General features: G+C 39.6%; 1 protein-coding gene across 8 annotated transcripts in view; it reads left to right on the forward strand.

Moving 5' to 3' along the window:
- Window positions 1–17382, forward strand: part of LOC128024988 (ankyrin-3) — a 138674-nt gene that overhangs the window by 109793 nt on the left and 11499 nt on the right. For 7 of the 8 annotated variants that reach the window (XM_052610922.1, XM_052610916.1, XM_052610920.1 and 4 more), the window contains 8 exons: window positions 3220–3374; window positions 3757–3968; window positions 4867–5074; window positions 6416–6512; window positions 6664–6892; window positions 7067–7192; window positions 7467–7589; window positions 8605–8686. In XM_052610922.1, coding sequence (XP_052466882.1) covers window positions 3220–3374; window positions 3757–3968; window positions 4867–5074; window positions 6416–6512; window positions 6664–6892; window positions 7067–7192; window positions 7467–7589; window positions 8605–8686 — 1232 coding nt within the window. Of the gene's footprint in view, window positions 1–3219; window positions 3375–3756; window positions 3969–4866; window positions 5075–6415; window positions 6513–6663; window positions 6893–7066; window positions 7193–7466; window positions 7590–8009; window positions 8037–8604; window positions 8687–9795; window positions 15604–17382 lie in introns of all 8 variants that reach the window. The other variant, XM_052610914.1, reaches the window with a different exon arrangement.

Below are 17382 nucleotides of genomic sequence, written 5' to 3' on the forward strand. Positions count from 1 at the left end.
ATATTAATTTGAAGCTTCTTTCGTTTCAGATAATTATTAATGGCTTTATCATAATAGGCTGTATACTAACTTATTGTGAGAAAACCGCAAGTTCTATGTGAAATCAGACATTTGAGCGCTCACATATGGTCAAAATGGCATAATCATAACACCCCACGAATATTCGACTGGGAGATTGGTAGTCGAATCAGGCTCCTCAAATCGAAGAATTGAATCGTCGACTATTTGGAGTCACCCCTAGTTTTTTTTGTCTGTAGTGCAAAAAATAAAAAAATGTAAAAGATTGCTGCCTTCTGAGATTGCTGAGCTCTGTTCTCCTTCAAGAATGCAATCCCAGAATACATTGGACAAAGCTAGAGAAAATTCATTCAGTACTAAACGGATCAATAAAAACAGTCTAAACTAATTAGAAAGTGTTTTACCCATTATTTGTGTTTTCTGTTTATTAGAGTACTAAGCTGTTAAATTTGCAGCAGGCTAATGGCAAACCCTGCTGAAATCAGTTGTTAGTCAAGTCTCCTGTGCGCTATCTGTGTACGAGTTGCTGTCTGTGAGTGTTCCAAATAACTCACTCATGTCATTGTTGATGCATAGTAGATGCAAGAAAGCTCACTAGGTTTTGGAACAAGCCGCTGTACTTGGAACAGGGTGAGAAATAGCTCACTAAATCATTAAAACTCCAGGCCTGGTCTCCCATCCTGCAGGAATGATGAGTTGTTCCTCCTTTTTGTTCCTCTAAATGCTGCATGGAAATAATTCAGTAAACTCCATCTACCTCGAAAACTCCCCCCTCTTAGCGAGGGCGAGAGCTACATTAGCCGAATCCTGCAGCTCGGGCCACGGGGAACAAAATTTTCTGGGTAGGAGTGTGTGCTTAGTGAAGTCACAGCACTTCATGTTGATTTCAACTTCTACTTTTATTGACGCCATAGCTGATGTTTTCCTTTGTCTCCTTCTTTACGTTCATCTACACCTTTTCCTTTTAGCTTTCAGTGCATATAACTGAAAGTAACTCATACTGGCTGTTTGGGCTGGTTATGCAGTGCTTGGTGAGCATGAGTGTCTGCAGGCATGGATGCCATTTTTATGCTAAAAGAGAGTCTCATTTGACCTTTTAGTTGTAGAGAAGGTATCAGTATTTATTTAAGGGAAGGGTCACTCTATGAATAGGATTAAACCGATTATATGTATTTGGATTAGGCCATTTAGTGTCTAATGTGCCCTGTTTGACTCACAGTTCTACTCAGTCTGAGTCTGGGGCCTTCAGGCATGATAATTTTACATGCTACCTTCTCTGTCTACACATTAATTTTTTTCTTCCATGATTCCATGTTTGTCCGATGTTACTGTTTTCATCCATTGTTTAACATGAGCTATTTGATTTAATCACTTCACATTAGAATAGGGTTTGTAAAATAATGGCCAGAACAGGTCGCATTTAATTTTCAATAGTTTCATACACTAATTGTTGATTAGTAATTGGCCCAAACTGCAGAAAAAGCCCATCTTAAAACAAGCAAAACTCTCAATTAAATAGAAAGCATAGCAAGAGTTTCCTAAAGTAGAACATGCCAATGGGATATGCAAAAAAAAAAAAGAAACTTGCATCAATTTCTTGCCATATATAATATTAATGACAGTGTGAAATAAGAATATATTATTAGATATAATGTTTGAAATAAGTTAATTGCAAATGTCTAATATCTTAAGCTGCACTAAGATTGCTTAATGCTTGATCATGTTATATGCATTTCTGATTAGTTTTATGGTCAATTCATAGTTTCAGTTGCTAGATATACAGTAGTGCTTGTTTTAAGGAAATTTTTAAATTATTTTAATTGTTTTGCCTAATTTTATGATTGGTGTTGCTCTGTCAAGGCGTTTTGCTTGTTTCAAAAGGGCTTTAAGTTTTCAATTTTGCCTTATTAAGCCTTGACTTGTTCTTAAAGGGGTCATATGATGCTTTTTTTAAAGATCATTATTTTGTGTATTTGGTGTAACAGAATATGTTGACATGCTTTAATGTTCAAAGAACACATTTTTCAAATACCGGACACTATTGTAGGTCCTCTGTGCCCTGCCTCTCTCAAACACATAGTTTTCTACAAAGTCCCTCCTTCTGACAAATGCAGTCTGCTTTGATTGGCCAACTGACCCAGTGCTTTGTGATTGGCAGAACACTGAAAGCACTCATTGGAAATATAATGCCCCTTCCATAATCACGAGCTTCAGCTTTCAAAATAAATGTAAAGACAGTTAATAATGTCCTTAGTTTTACCATCAATTCAGTGATTAAGCTCATATGTGTTTGCAGTACACAAGCCACGGACGGTTAAGACTCCACAGTGTGACCGTCTACTTTCTGAAGGCCAGATAAAGTGCTTTTGCTTTTGCCTAGAAACACACAGCATCTCCCTGACATGGCTGCTTCAACACTTACTGCGATTACTGAAACCATGCCTTCTTTCTTGCATTATGCAAATATTTCCACACAGTGACGTAGACGTGGGGGCGTGTTTAAACGAGCCGTTTTAGGGGACCGTGGCAGAGTCTTAACTTTTATTAAGAATATCTCTTTGGATTTGAGACTTTATTCTTTGCAAATGTTCAGATCTTCTTTATGCACCAAGAGCTTGTAACACTCCAAAGAGAAAGGAAAAATTTAAAATGCATCATATGACCCCTTATTAAATAATCTAGTCATCTATTTTAATATTACCTCACCATAACTGTCACAGCATAACTTTATTTATTATATATATATATATATATATATATATATATATATTTATATAATATATATATTATAAGGTATGCTGTGTAAAACTGAATTTATCTTGTTAGATATTTTACTGAAAATAAAAAACAATGTTACTGATTAAGAATAGGATTTTGTGCATCTTTATTTTGCACCTACCTTGGTTTTTGAAAGATTTAATTTCAAAGCATGAAGCAGTGACGCTTGGTAAAATAAACATTAAGCTAAACTAAAACATTGATAAAATCATTTCTGCATCTGTCCCCTTGGGTTCAGAATGGAAACCAGTAGTGTTTATCTGTCAGATGCATTTGCCAAGTGCCCCTCTTTTGCACTAACGTTCCATGAATGTTCTTCATCGCTATTTACTAAAGTCATCATCAGCATCTGTGTGGCTCCTTGTCTCGTGTTTATTAGTCAGAGATGTTCCACTGATAAAGGCTTGCGATGTGTTTTCACAGCCCTGTGATTGTGGAGATCCCTCATTTTGGGTCCATGAGGGGGAAAGAGCGAGAGCTCATTATGCTCAGGAGCGAAAACGGTGAGACCTGGAAAGAGCATCATTATGACTGCAAATCTGAAGACCTCTATGAGCTGCTCAATGGCATGGATGAAGGTAAAATTATGATTAAATCTGCAATGTTACTGACCTTGCTAGTGCACGATGAGATTCAAACAAGCCCTTAGTGAGTGTTGATTAATGCTTGACGGATGTCTGATATACAGTAATGCCTATATATTTACAAACAATAAAATTTCAGAGACAGCACGTGACACACAAATGTGTTGAAATTAAATGAACATTTGGGTTACACAATCATTACAACCACATAACGACAGATTTATCACCACAGCAGGACCGTAGCATCATGATGCAAACACTACTCTTTCTTCCGGATACTTAAAAACATATTTTTATGTTTGCTCCTGCAGTATACTTCTATGTAATGAAAATGCTTCCTGAAATCAAACTCATATAATATTTGTGTACTCTACAGAGCTTGAGAGCACAGCAGATCTGGAAAAGAAGCGTATCTGCCGTATCATCACAAAGGACTTCCCACAATACTTTGCAGTGGTATCCCGGATCAAGCAGGAGAGTAATCAGATGGGTCCAGAGGGAGGAGTACTGTCCAGCCTGACAGTTCCTCTGGTACAGGCTTCCTTCCCTGAGGGTGCGCTCACTAAGAAGATCAGAGTTGGACTGCAGGTAAATAATGGTCCAACTAATTTCAAATTAGCAACTTTTGTGTGCGTATAATTATTTTCACAGTATGAGAATACTTTCTATCTCCTAACTTAAAAATAATGAACTTTTTACTGAAAGGATCTTTGGCTAACCAAAAATGTTTCTTCTAAGCAGTTTTGCCAAATTGGGCTACTTTAACACTCTTGCCGCGGTTGTTTTTCATGTCCGTTGGTTGGAAAAAGACCCCAATAACGTGATATTTAGCCCCTGGAATGCAAATTTTACGAGGTGAAACGTGTATTTTCTCCTGGAATGTAATTTTTAATGCAATTGGGTTAGTTTTGGGCTAGTTTTGAGTAGCGATTGGATGAGGTTTGTTGCAAAAACCTGGCAACCCTATTTCTAAAGCATCAATGTGAAAAGCCCTTTCAGAAAATTCATTTTTTAAAGTGTAAAAATAAACAATTTGTATGTTGATTTCTTTGAAAAGTCTAAAGGCCTTTTCACACCAAGGACGTTAACTATAAAGATAATGATAAAGATATAGTTTATATGGTCCACTCCACAGCTATAATGATAAAGGCACAGAAAAATGATATCATTGGAATGAATGGCTTTTACTTTTTCCAGCTCATGAATGATAAAAACATTGACACCCAATTAGAATAAAAAGCAGCTAACAAGCGTGCGCTTAGAATAAACAGAAGATATTTTCAGCAGGATACTAATGGTTATCTTTATAGTTATTGTTCTTGGTGTGAACGGGTCCTAACACTCCACCTGTCTACCTGTTTAGGCCAGGATATATTACGGATTATTTGGAAAGCAGACATGATTTTCCCATTAGCTAATGCTACAGACTTTAATGACGCTCTTTGTGTAGATTTTTCACTTAAATGTTCTGGCTCTCTCTTAACAGTCCCAGCCTGTTCCGGATGAAACTGTGAAGAAGCTCATAGGAAATCGTGCCACCTTCAGTCCCATAGTGACAGTGGAGCCTCGCAGGAGGAAGTTCCATAAGCCCATTACCATGACCATACCCATGCCTCCGCTCTCTGGAGATGGTGTGGTGAATGGTTACAAGGGAGACCCGACGCCAAGCCTGCGCCTGCTCTGTAGTATAACTGGTAAGATTGACTTGTAGACATCATTAAGAGCATGATAAAATCTAAGGAAATATAGAATCCTTTTAACAGTTTATCAAGCTCCTGTTTCACTATAGTGGTGTTTGCAATCATCACTTCTCTTTTTTTAATTTTTTCATAAATAGACTAATTAGGGTTAGCCAAAAGGTTGTTTACACCTAGAACGATAACTATAAATATAAATTTTAGTGTCCACATCAACACAAGATAACACTCTGTATATCTATTTAGCATGTTCTGGAGTTATGTCGTCCACCACTGTTAATGCTCAAGCTTTTTAAAGGGTTAATTCACCAAAAATCTAAATTATGTCATTAATAACTCACCCTCATGTCGTTCCAAACCCGTGAGACCTCCGTTTATCTCCAGAACACAGTTTAAGATATTTTAGATTTAGTCCGAGAGCTCTCAGTCCCTCCATTGAAGCTGTGTGTACGGTATACTGTCCATGTCCAGAAAGGTAAGAAAAACATCATCAAAGTAGTCCATGTGACATCAGAGGGTCAGTTAGAATTTTTTTGAAGCTTCGAAAATACATTCTGGTCCCAAAATAGCAAAAACTATGACCTTAGTCATCAATGTCCCTGCACACACACACACAAGCGCACAAACATGAACACATGCTAACATAATGTTTTGAATTATAATTATGTATGGCAATGCAAAAGGCGGATTTTAAACCGGGTTGTTCAAATGCAATCATTTGCGGGTTTCAAAGTGCACGTTTTTGAAAACACCACCATTATCATTTCCATGTAAACACCCAAACTGGGAACCTTTGAAAATGGTGACATCATGCACGTGCATTGTACGTGTTAGGTATGTCGACATGTGCAGTACTTGTCAATTTTTAAGGCAAGCATGAAAAAAACATACACAACAATGGTGGTTGTTGCTGCTCAAGAATTTGCTAACGCTTCTTCAGCAATGTGTGGATTTACTTCACCAATATTACAATCAACAGCCGAGATGCATCATATATAACATATAATTGTCACTTCCCTACAGGTGCCATTTACTAAGAAGGTGGCAGTGACAACTATTGGCCTGGCATACGTAATACAGTGTTTTTGTCCATTTTCGCAGATACGTTTAAACGCAAATCGTTTTGAAAATGTTGTCATGTATACGTGAAACAAAAACTAAATGTTTTGAATTTAGCTTTGATACATGCATGAAACATGCTTGCACAAAACATACTTATCGCTGGTCGAAAGTTGAATTTCTGTTTGTCTCATTGAGGAGGTGAATGTTAGACTGGCAAGAACAGTTACTTTTTTTCAGAAAATTTGACAATTATTTGAATAAATCATCTTGTGACAGGTGGCACATCACCAGCTCAGTGGGAGGACATCACTGGCACTACACCTCTCACTTTTTTGAAAGACTGTGTTTCCTTCACAACAAACGTTTCTGCCAGGTACAAGAACAACTTATGACCTTTTCTCTCATAAAATCCTCTTACCTGTTTTTAACCACTTTCAATATCTCAGATCTAATTCTAGAAAATTATAAGGTGTATTATCAAAATCTCACATTTTCATCTTTGTGACTGTTAAATTTGTGTCCAGGTTTTGGCTTGCAGACTGCCATCAGATCCCAGAGGCTGTAGGTTTGGCCACCCAGCTCTACAGGGAGCTCATCTGTGTGCCCTACATGGCCAAGTTTGTAGTGTTTGCTAAAATGAATGACCCTGTGGAGTCCAGCCTGCGGTGCTTCTGTATGACAGACGATAAAGTGGACAAAACCCTGGAACAGCAGGAGAACTTTGAGGAGGTGGCCAGAAGCAAAGACATTGAGGTGCATTATCTTTTTAGTTATTTCATTTTTTTTTATGTTGCTATTATCACTAGATTCTGATGTACTGTATAACGTTCCATGCTAATTATTTATTTTATGAGATCTTACTAGGATTTGTGCACATTATCATTTTTATAAAATGTGGTTTGCATGACACGGCTGGCTGTTTTAAAGGTGCTGGAGGGGAAGCCCATCTATGTGGACTGCTATGGCAATTTGGCCCCTCTTACCAAAAGCGGACAGCATCTGGTTTTTAACTTCTATGCTTTCAAAGAAAACAGACTCCCGTTCTGTGTGAAGGTAGATCATTTTTAACTTCCAACGATTTCCACTTTTTCATGACAACTGGACACATTAGTAATACATTCTGCCTGCCATAATGTTTTGTTATTAAAGTCAGCATACATTTCTGTCAGACCCTGAGCGATCAGAAGGTAATGAGAAAATTGTAGCTCTTCACATGTTGTGACTTGTCACTTTAGCATTCTTGTGTATTTTCTAACTGAAACAAATTCTGAGCAAGTCAGACCTAAAGACTAAATTTTTACCAGTAACATTCGTTTGTCATCTTCAGGTCAGAGACAGCAGCCAAGATCCATGTGGACGCGTGTCCTTCCTCACAGAGCCCAAAACTTCCAAGGGTCTGGTTCAGACTGCTATCTGCAATTTAAACATCACATTGCCAGGACTCAAGAAGGTAAGGGTGAACTATGATCATCTGCGTCATATCATGCCATCTTCATACTCAGGAAAGATAGAGCAGTGTTCCTAGTCATGAAGGGTCAAACTTGGCTCAAACTGCCTGAGTGTGTCTTTTATCTGTTTCAAGCTTCTTTCAAGTTGTTGTTGTGGCTGACCCAAATCACACTTTTGATTTGGGTCTTGCTTTGGCTGAAGGTGCACAGGCTTGTGCTTATTTTAGCAGCTTCTGTGCTTGTGGCTCTGTGCTTTATTTTTCCTTTTATTTTTAACTCCTTAATGTTCCTTCACTGTGGCTTTGCGGTAACTTTCACTTAGGGTGCTCTCAGTCGCCTTTTTCATATCCTGATGTTTCTTTCCCCCTGCTCTTCATTGCGTTATCCCCTCTGTTTCTGCAATGCATCTTGGGAACCAAAAGGATGTGGATTCAGATCCTGAGGAAGAGGTAATAGTGCTCTCCCCTCATTTTCATGTGGCGTGCTAGTTGCTTTAGCTCTGGGTTATATGTTCGTTTAAGACAGCTTTAATTTGGGTACACATACATATACTGCATGCTGCTGTAACTTTCTGCAAGCTGATTTTTTTACTTATCCATGCACCAAGGTCTGTTGCTCAGACTGTCAAACTTAAGTGGATCATATCAAAGCATATTAAAATGTAATTTATAGGACAAAATATATTACGTTTATATTGTGTAACAAAAGTACTGGTCCCCACAACCTATGATCTCACTGACCCAGTCAATCGTAGTTCCTTTAAAAGAATTAAAGGAAATCAATGTAGCATTGATTTCCTTTGATGTGAATAGAGACTATATAGGCCACTATATAGGCCAACCCAATTTAAAGAGGACAGTAATATAAAGAAAATTATAAACACCTTCCAAATCAGTGTTCCTTCATTATAGTCATAATGCTTTTTCAGAAAGAAAAGAACAATAACGGAGATAGCTGAACTTTAAGCAGGGTTTTATAATGGGAGGACTTATAAGATTCTTTCTGTTGTTGTTACAGAGTGAAAAGCCAGAACGACGTCATACCTTTGCATCTCTAGCCTTACGTAAGCGCTACAGCTATCTGACCGAGCCTGGAACGAGTGAGTGTGATGTTTTCACTAATATATCAACTTATATTGAGAATCAAATTCTTGGGAGTGATTAAAGCTAACATGTGACTTGCTGTGACCATCTATGATATATTAACATTGTTTTATCTGCACATTTTTACCATACATGAACAGAGTCCACATGCTTGTTTTCTGTTTTTGTTTTTTAAAGTTTAGTTTGCATGTGAAATTTGGTATTTCAGTTGGTGTGCCGTGCTTGCCCTGTGCTTATGGGATATTATTTACCCTATTTATTTATTTTTTTCATTTTTACCCACACTAGCAAGAATATTGTTTTGTAACATTCATAACATTTTACTTTGAGTGACTTATTAATGCAAACTTTATGCACTATGGCATCAAAGTAGAAAATCATTTCCTTTGTTTAATTCCTGTTTACAACCAGTCTGGCTCCTTTTGGCTTTGTGATTGTGCATAATTATTTAATGCATTTTTGATGGAAATGCATGAAGACTCACAGGTAGATTCTCTCGGGTACTTTCACAGTTTGCACTGAATTGCCTGTCACTAAAGTTTCTCAGATCTGCATGATGGAAACAATATTTTTAACTTTAAATCGTAGCTATATATCCTGCATTTGTCATAAAGTGCTTTGCTGTAGCATAGGAACAAGGATGCTTTTTGTTTTGGAGTCTTCTGTTTTTGTAAAAATACACAAATTGGGGAAGGGTCTGGTTTTATTTTCTCTCTCTCTAAACCAAACAGATAAAAGGCACTGTAGCAATGAAGGTAGTCAGTCACAGGAAAATTTAGCACATCAAAAGTCAAAAGTGATATTGGTTTTCTCTCGTCCTGTGCATTTGTCTTGCCATTTTACGTTTTGTGGTTCATCCTTTCTGTCATACTTTTGCGTGTGTGCACCTTACTTTTTGTTTTGTGAACCCTTCGTGGGTCATGAATCTCTTTGGATTATCTTTATTTTGGCACCATCCTCAACTTCAATTCCATTTCACATCATAAAACTGCTGCTCTACTCCTTATAAGACAATCACCACTGACCAATTTTTTCCTTCTGGTCTCTCTGTTTCTCCACCATTTTTTGTTGACTTTATGTTGGATTTTCATTTGTCTGTTTAAAGAAACAGTCGAACGAAGTACAACAAGAACACTGCCTGCTGGTTACCCTCACAAACCTGTCTTTTCAACAAGATCTTACCAGGCATGGTCGACTGCTCCTATTACCATCCCTGGGCAAACAAAATGTGGACTGGGTTCCATCTCCAGTTCACCTTCCAACACGCCGTCTGCTTCGCCACTAAAGTCTGTGTGGTCCATTTCCTCTGTGTCTCCAATAAAGTCCACCCTTGAAACATCAAATGCTTCTCCTGCAATATCAGTTAGCGATATAACATCACCCATTAGATCATACAGATCTATGTCATCTCCAATAAAGACTGTGGTTCAACAACCCCAAAACCAAGTTCAAATTTCCACCAGTCTCTTATCTTCGCCGGGTAAAATTGGCACAGATCCGGTGTCCATTAAGGGGCTTGCTGCTTCATTGTCCTCAAGAGCTAACTTGACTTCATCACCTGGATCCATGCTAGACAGAACTTTCTCCACAGTGACCCAAGCTGATTCTATAAAGTCAACAACAAATACATACACGTCTTTATCATTCAAATCCACACTGGCTCCCACAAGTATAGCAGTGTCCTCTCCAATTCGAAACATTACAAGCTTGTCCTCTATTAAAACGACCACAGATACAGCTAGGGGTACAATTCTGTCATCGCTTTCTTCATCAGCTAAGCCTACAGTATCCAGTACTGAAACATTCCTGTTAAATGGATCCATTTCACCAGTGAAATACCCCTCATCCTCCTCTGCATCTTCCCGTCTGTTTACAGGAGGGGCTTACAGCTTACACGAACGGATACAGGCCACAACGCAAGCAGCTACGGCCAGTGTTGGTGCAGCCTTCAGTGAGGCTGAGAAATCACTTACTGCTGGCTCAATGTCAAGCTATAGTGCGCTAAAATCTGTATCTTCACCTTTAAGATCAAATTTATCAAGTTCTGTTTATGATACCCTTAGAGCACCTGCCACTACCACCACATCAGTATCGTCTAGTTCCATGTCTGTTCCAGTATTCTCCGTGATCAATGTGGTTCCTGAACCACAGGGGAAGAAACTCCCAGAAAAAATAACAATCACACCTCAGCCACACACCCAAACACAGTCCTCTACATCACGGATTAAACCCTCAAAGCCCTCACTTTTTATTTCCCCAACAGTCCTCAAAGCAGCTGCCGCACCCACATTGACATCCAGTCAAGAGATTCTTAAGGATGTGGCAGATATGAAGGAAGATCTGATAAGAATGACTGCAATCTTACAAACTGACTCCTCGGCCGCAGCCAAAGGTTTCCACACACATGTTTCTAAAGAGTCCAAAATGGAGGATGAAGAGCCTTTCGGTTTGGTTGAGAAAGTTAAAGAGGACCTTGTCAAAGTTAGTGATATTCTCACAAAAGATGTCCTGAGTGAGGCCAAAAGCTCAAGTAAAGACAGGGCCTCAGATGATGAATGGGAAGAGTTCTCCAAAGATGAAATTGAGGAGGCACGACAAAGTGCCCTGCAATCCATGCCAACATTTGAACCAACCTTTGCCTTTGGACCACAGTCAGTGCCGGACAAAGATCTCAATCTAGCTAAAGTGGTGGATTACTTAACAAATGATCTTGGTGCCAGTTCCCTTTCAAAAATAGCTGATGTAAAGAGCAGATATGATGAAATAAAGAAGGAAGGGGAGGAAAAACAGAAGCGTACCATGAAACCAGAGCACAAACTCAAAATGCCACCCACAGGTATGCGGACCTCTCCATCAGAGAAAGACTTGAGTAAATTAGCAGACTCCTTTAGTGGCACAGATGCTATCCTGGAATCTCCTGATGACTTTTCCCATGAACAAGATAAGAGTCCCCTCTCAGATAGTGGTTTTGAAACCAGAAGTGAAAAGACCCCATCAGCTCCTCAAAGTGCAGAGAGCACAGGGCCAAACCCCCCCTTTACAGATGTGCCTATTCCCCCTGTCATAACAGAAACAAGAACTGAGGTTCTTCACGTTATCAGGAGCTATGAACATCCTGATGAGGTCTGTGAGCCAGTAATGGATGAAGCAGCAGCTTTGAAGCCTCCAGTTGAGCCTGAGCCAGCACTTAGCTCGATCAAAAATAAGGTAAAGGCCTTGCAAATGAAAGTCAGCTCGGAGGAACTGGCATGCGTCAAAGAAAAAACTCATATCACCACTACAACGCGAATGGTCTACCACAAACCTCAACTGAAAGAAGCTGGCTCTGACAAGATTGAAGAAACAATGTCAGTCCAAGAGATAATGAAAGCTTTTCAGTCTGGAAGAGACCCTTCCAAAGAATTAGCCAATTTATTTGAGCACAAAGCTAGCCAAGATGCCATCAAAGGAGATGAATTGTCCCCACGGTTCCTCGAAAAGGACAAAAAAACCCAAGTTGAAAGAATTATTGAGGTGCACATAGAAAAGGGCAACGCAATTGACCCAACAGAAGTTATAATAAGAGAGACTAAAAGGCATCCAGAGTTTATTTGCAAGAGTGACCGAGGTCTCAAGGAACTTGTTGAAAGGGTTGATGGTGATTATGAGGTTCTTCAAGATGAGGAGGAACTTACAGCTGAGGAATCAGTGCCATTCTTCTTAAACACGTCCAGAGTCAATACCCCTGTTTCTCAAGAGGGAGAGTCTCATCCCAGTTCATCTCAGCTTTCTGCAGATGAGTCATATAAAGCTTTTAAACTTCTAAGCCAGCATTCAATTGAGTATCATGATGACGAGCTATCAGAGATGAGAGGGGAGTCATACAGGTTTGCTGAGAAAATGTTGCTCTCAGAAAAATTAGACGTATCACATTCTGATACTGAGGACTCAGTGGCAGACCAGGCAAATAGCTTAGCCACTGAGTTACAAGGGGCAGAAGGCATATATGGAGAAACAGTAGTAGGCCCCAGGAAGGAGTCCAAATTAAAGTCAGCAAGGAATGCATCAGACAAATCAGGTAAATATCCCCCACAAGATGAGCAATATGACAAAGTTACAGTATTACATTATACCACAGAACCCGGTAGCCCTAAACATGCAGTCTGGATGAGATTCACCCAGGATAGGCAGGACAGGAATAGAGAGAAACTCATATATGAAGATAGAGTAGATCGGACCATTAAAGAGGCAGAGGAGAAACTGAGTGAGGTTTCCCAGTTTTTTAGGGACAAAACTGAACAGTTAAATGATGAGCTCAAGTCCCCTGAGAAAAAGAAACCAACAAGATCATCACGGGAGACATGGTCAGGGCCAAGCTCAACGTGCAGCAGCCCTGAGAAAAGGCAAAAGAGTGCAGCTGAGGAATGGGACAAAGGCAGACAGAAGATGTTTGGCTGTACAAATGAAAGGAAAAGTGCAAGTATGCCAAACAGTCCTGAGAGGCATGTGTTGTCACATGTCTGTGAGGACAAGCCACAACAACACCAAGATCCTAAGCAGGCAAAGACAGGTGATGCAAGCCCCCCAGTGCCAGTTAAGACTTCTAGAGTAAGTTCTGTTCGACAAAAGTTTGAAATAGAAGCACAGAAACAGGATCATAATGTGCCTCTAACACATTCAAAACAACCAGTTAAAAAACTACCAGAAAGTAAATTACCAGTATATCAGATTTTTGCTGGTTCAAAACCCTCCAAAGCCGATTCCACAGATGAAGCACTCCCACTTTCTAGAAAACTAACAGAAACTGATAAAAGTTCCAGTATCAGTAGTACTATTGTCTCAAAGCAACTGGGTGAAAAATATTTACCTGAAAAATCTAGCACATCAGATACTGCTGTAAAAAGAGCCTCACTTTATGAGAAAGATCAAGAGTTTGATAAAACGCAAGTGAGCTCTCAAAATTTGAAAGATGGAAATATTGCAGACAGGAATAGTGCAATTAATGATATCAAAGAGCAGCAGTATTTAAAAAGTGACATTAAAAATGACACAGTTAAAACAGCTACCTCATCTAAGGATAATATCACTAGGAATGACTTTCAGATAAAGACCCTTAAGAAAAAGACAGAATCTCACATTCCTGTGAGAACATCCCCTGGTTCCCCAGACAATAATCAGTCAAAGAGGGCAAATCAAGACACATTAACTAAATTATCTGAAAAAAGCCCATCGCACATCCCTACCTTGACCAAACCAAGGGTTCATGGGCGTTCAGAGTTACAGAGAGAGGAAGGTGCAACAAAGAACTCTGAAGAAGTATCTGCTGAAAGTAGAACAACAAGTGGTCTAAGTGACACTAGTTCAGTCGAAAAAATATCCACTGTTACAACAAGAGAAAGTTTCAAAGGGCTTAAAACTTTACCAGTCTATGTAAGTGTTCAAGTGGGGAAACAGTCTGACAAAGATATGGGAGGAACCAATGGGACATTAAAAAAGATGGCTAGCTCAGAAAGTCGAACAATTTATGCAGTTAAACAGAAACAGCCTGCATCTCCTCAAGGCAGCCCAGATGATGACACTTTAGAACAGCTCTCTTTTATCGATAGCTCTGGCAAAAGTCCTATGACTCCAGAGACACCAAGCTCAGAAGAGGTCAGCTATGATCTCACCTCAAGAACCCCTGATCCATTTATTGCATTTATGCCAGGTATTGCAAGCCCAATAGCTGAGGTTTCAGAGGAGTCAGAAGATAGTGAACAAGATAAAGCGATTCTTTTGAAAGAATCTGGACAGGAAAATAGGGCCAATGGTGAACACAAAACTGGCCAGGAGACAAAAGACAAAAGAGTTGCATATATAGAGTTCCCTCCTCCACCTCCCTTGGATTCTGATTCCTCACAGCCGGAGAAAAAAGGGTCGACTCCTTCCTCAGAGGCTGAGACTGAATTGATGGAAGTAAATCTCCAAGAGGCGCATGATAAACATCTTCTTACCGAACCTATAATTAGAGTCCAGCCTCCATCTCCTGTGCCCCCAGGAGCTAATGATAGCGATTCAAGTGAGGAGGAATCTGTCTTCAAACCTATTCCAATAAAGAAATATACTTTTAAGATTGATGAGGACATAGATTTGAAGAAAAGCCCATCAAAAAAACCTGACAAGAATGAGAATGATAAAGACCCAGAGCCAAATGGTAATGGAAAAGCAGATGATTATGATTATGAACAAAATGGCAATGATCAGTCCATAACAGATTGCTCATTAGCGACAACTGCAGAGTTCTCTCATGACACTGATGCCACTGAGATTGACTCTCTGGATGGATATGAACTTCAAGATGAGGATGACGGCTTAAGTGAACCTACTGCCAAACCATTTGGATTTCCCAATGAAAACAGAAAGGATGTTTGGGCATCGGATAATATGTCTAGACCAAGTGACCGTTGCCAAAGTAAACTTGAAGTAATTCATGAAGAATTGCCAACTGAGGATTGTAAAAAGACCAAAGCTAAGACTGATTCCTCAAACCAAAAGTATGGAGAGGACAATGAAAAGGATGGAAAACAATCTGATCAAAGATTGTCAGAGACTTACTTTAGTTACAAGCTAGATGAGGAGTTTAATACTCCTTTTAAAACTGTTGCAACAAAAGGCTTTGATCCTTGGTCAAGCAAGGGAGGAGAAGATGAAGTAGTGGACGCTAGAATTAAAGATGATGAGCCCAAGCCATTTGGGCTAGCAGTAGATGACAAGTCTACAGCAACAACCCCTGACACAACTCCTGCAAGAACCCCGACTGATGAAAGCACACCAACTAGCGAGCCAAACCCTTTCCCCTTCCACGAAGGGAAGATGTTTGAGATGACCCGCAGTGGTGCGATTGACATGAGCAAGCGGGATTGTGTTGAAGAGAGGCTGCAATTTTTTCAGATCGGTGAGCATTCATTTGGAGGGAGGATAAGGGATGGGGTCAGAAAACCAAATGTAGTCACCTCAAATCCACAGATAGTTGAGAGAGCACAAGTTAAGATGGAGGACAACACAGTTATATCATACAATATCATTCAGATATGCACTGACTACTCTGACACATCTCATGACATGGAGCCTCCCCCCTATTCAGAAGTCAGTTCTTTATGTACTTCTTTTAAAATAGGACTCAAATCTTCCAACATTGAGAGGAGAGATTTTGTTTGTGTAGACTCGGATAGTTCTCAAAGTCAAACACCAGAGACTGAACATCAAGTAGGACCAGAATACAATCAAAGGACTGACTCATCGAGGACAGAGCCACAAACATACCTCCAGAAAACTTCCAATAATTCCAGAAACCACACTAATAACGATAATTTTGAGGCCTTAAATGCTGAAACACATTGCTTGCTACAAAGTGGTGTACAAGCCAAACAGCTATTAATATCTGATCTTTGCTCAGATCAAGTAATAAACCCATGTGAAGAATCAGTCAGAAAGGACACTGGTACTTTCAGTGATGGCAGTACAGAGAATAATGATGTAATCTCCAAATGCAAAGACATTACAAGAAAGCCACCGAAGTCTAGGTTGCCAGTGAGAGCACCTCATCCGCCACTGGGGTGTAAAAAAGATCTAACATCTTTGAGACTAATTCATAAGATTAGACTAGTAGCCACCAGTCGATTAGATCCATTCCCAGATGTGAACCCTAAATCTAGAATCCCAATGATGAAGTTCAAAGATGTTAGTTCCTCACCAGTGAGGAAATGTAGGACGACCATAATAGCTAGACAGAAAGGTAAAGCACAGCCAACCAAAACAATAACCACCAACAAAAGATCAAAAACTGGTCTAGTGAGTAGATCAGGCAGTAAATGTGTCCAGGAGCCTCTATGTGAAGTTGGCCAAAGTTCTAATAGTTCAGAACCTAGTAGTGCAGTAAAGCTTGCGGACTGCCTTTCCAGTGAAGAGAAAAAGATTCAGGCATATGATAAGGATGAAGAAAGCAGCACATCAAGGAATACATCTTTATCAGAAGCGTCGCAACCCTCCAGTACATCCAGGTCTGCTAGAGACGTGAGATCACAGGTTGAGCAGTCCGGCAGAGACAGGAGGAAGTGGAGTAGGAGGACTGATGGAGGTGAAGGCAGTCAGGGTGCTGGGCCTCAAGTGGCCCCCGGCGTGGAGATCAAGCCTAGTTTGTAAAACTTTCCACTTGTATGATCTTAGTTGCATGAGCCGTTGTGATTGCCTGTGGTGTGACCTGACTGTAGATGTCATCTGTCATTTGTCATTTTCTCTCTTTGTGTACTTGTGTACTGGTCTCTAAACCTGTTTTCAGATCTCTTTCTATGGATAGTCAGTTTTACTGTAGCATGCTACTGTGAGTGGGTTCCTGGCTATTTTTATTGGTTCCTAGTTATTGTAAGGTGCTAAGGAAGCCTGTAGATCTTGTGAGCCCACACAACCACACAGTCCTAGCACAGCACCAAAGATGCCGCATGTTCAGTTTAATTTGATATTGTGAGTTCACATTTGACCCTCTGCTGTAGCTGTAGATACATTTGAATCGTGTCTTTTTTGTGATTTATTTGTTGTGTTTCTGATAAGATTATACTGTCAGGTTTTTAACATTTCCAATGAGAATGGTTATATGCATTGTTCGCAAATCTAACCTTTTAAAACCAAGTTATTGGAGTATAACAAAACAAAAAAGCAACTCTTTTCTGATCAATGC

This window comes from Carassius gibelio, chromosome A12 (assembly GCF_023724105.1).
Source record: "Carassius gibelio isolate Cgi1373 ecotype wild population from Czech Republic chromosome A12, carGib1.2-hapl.c, whole genome shotgun sequence".
Classification (NCBI taxonomy): Eukaryota; Metazoa; Chordata; class Actinopteri; order Cypriniformes; family Cyprinidae; genus Carassius; species Carassius gibelio.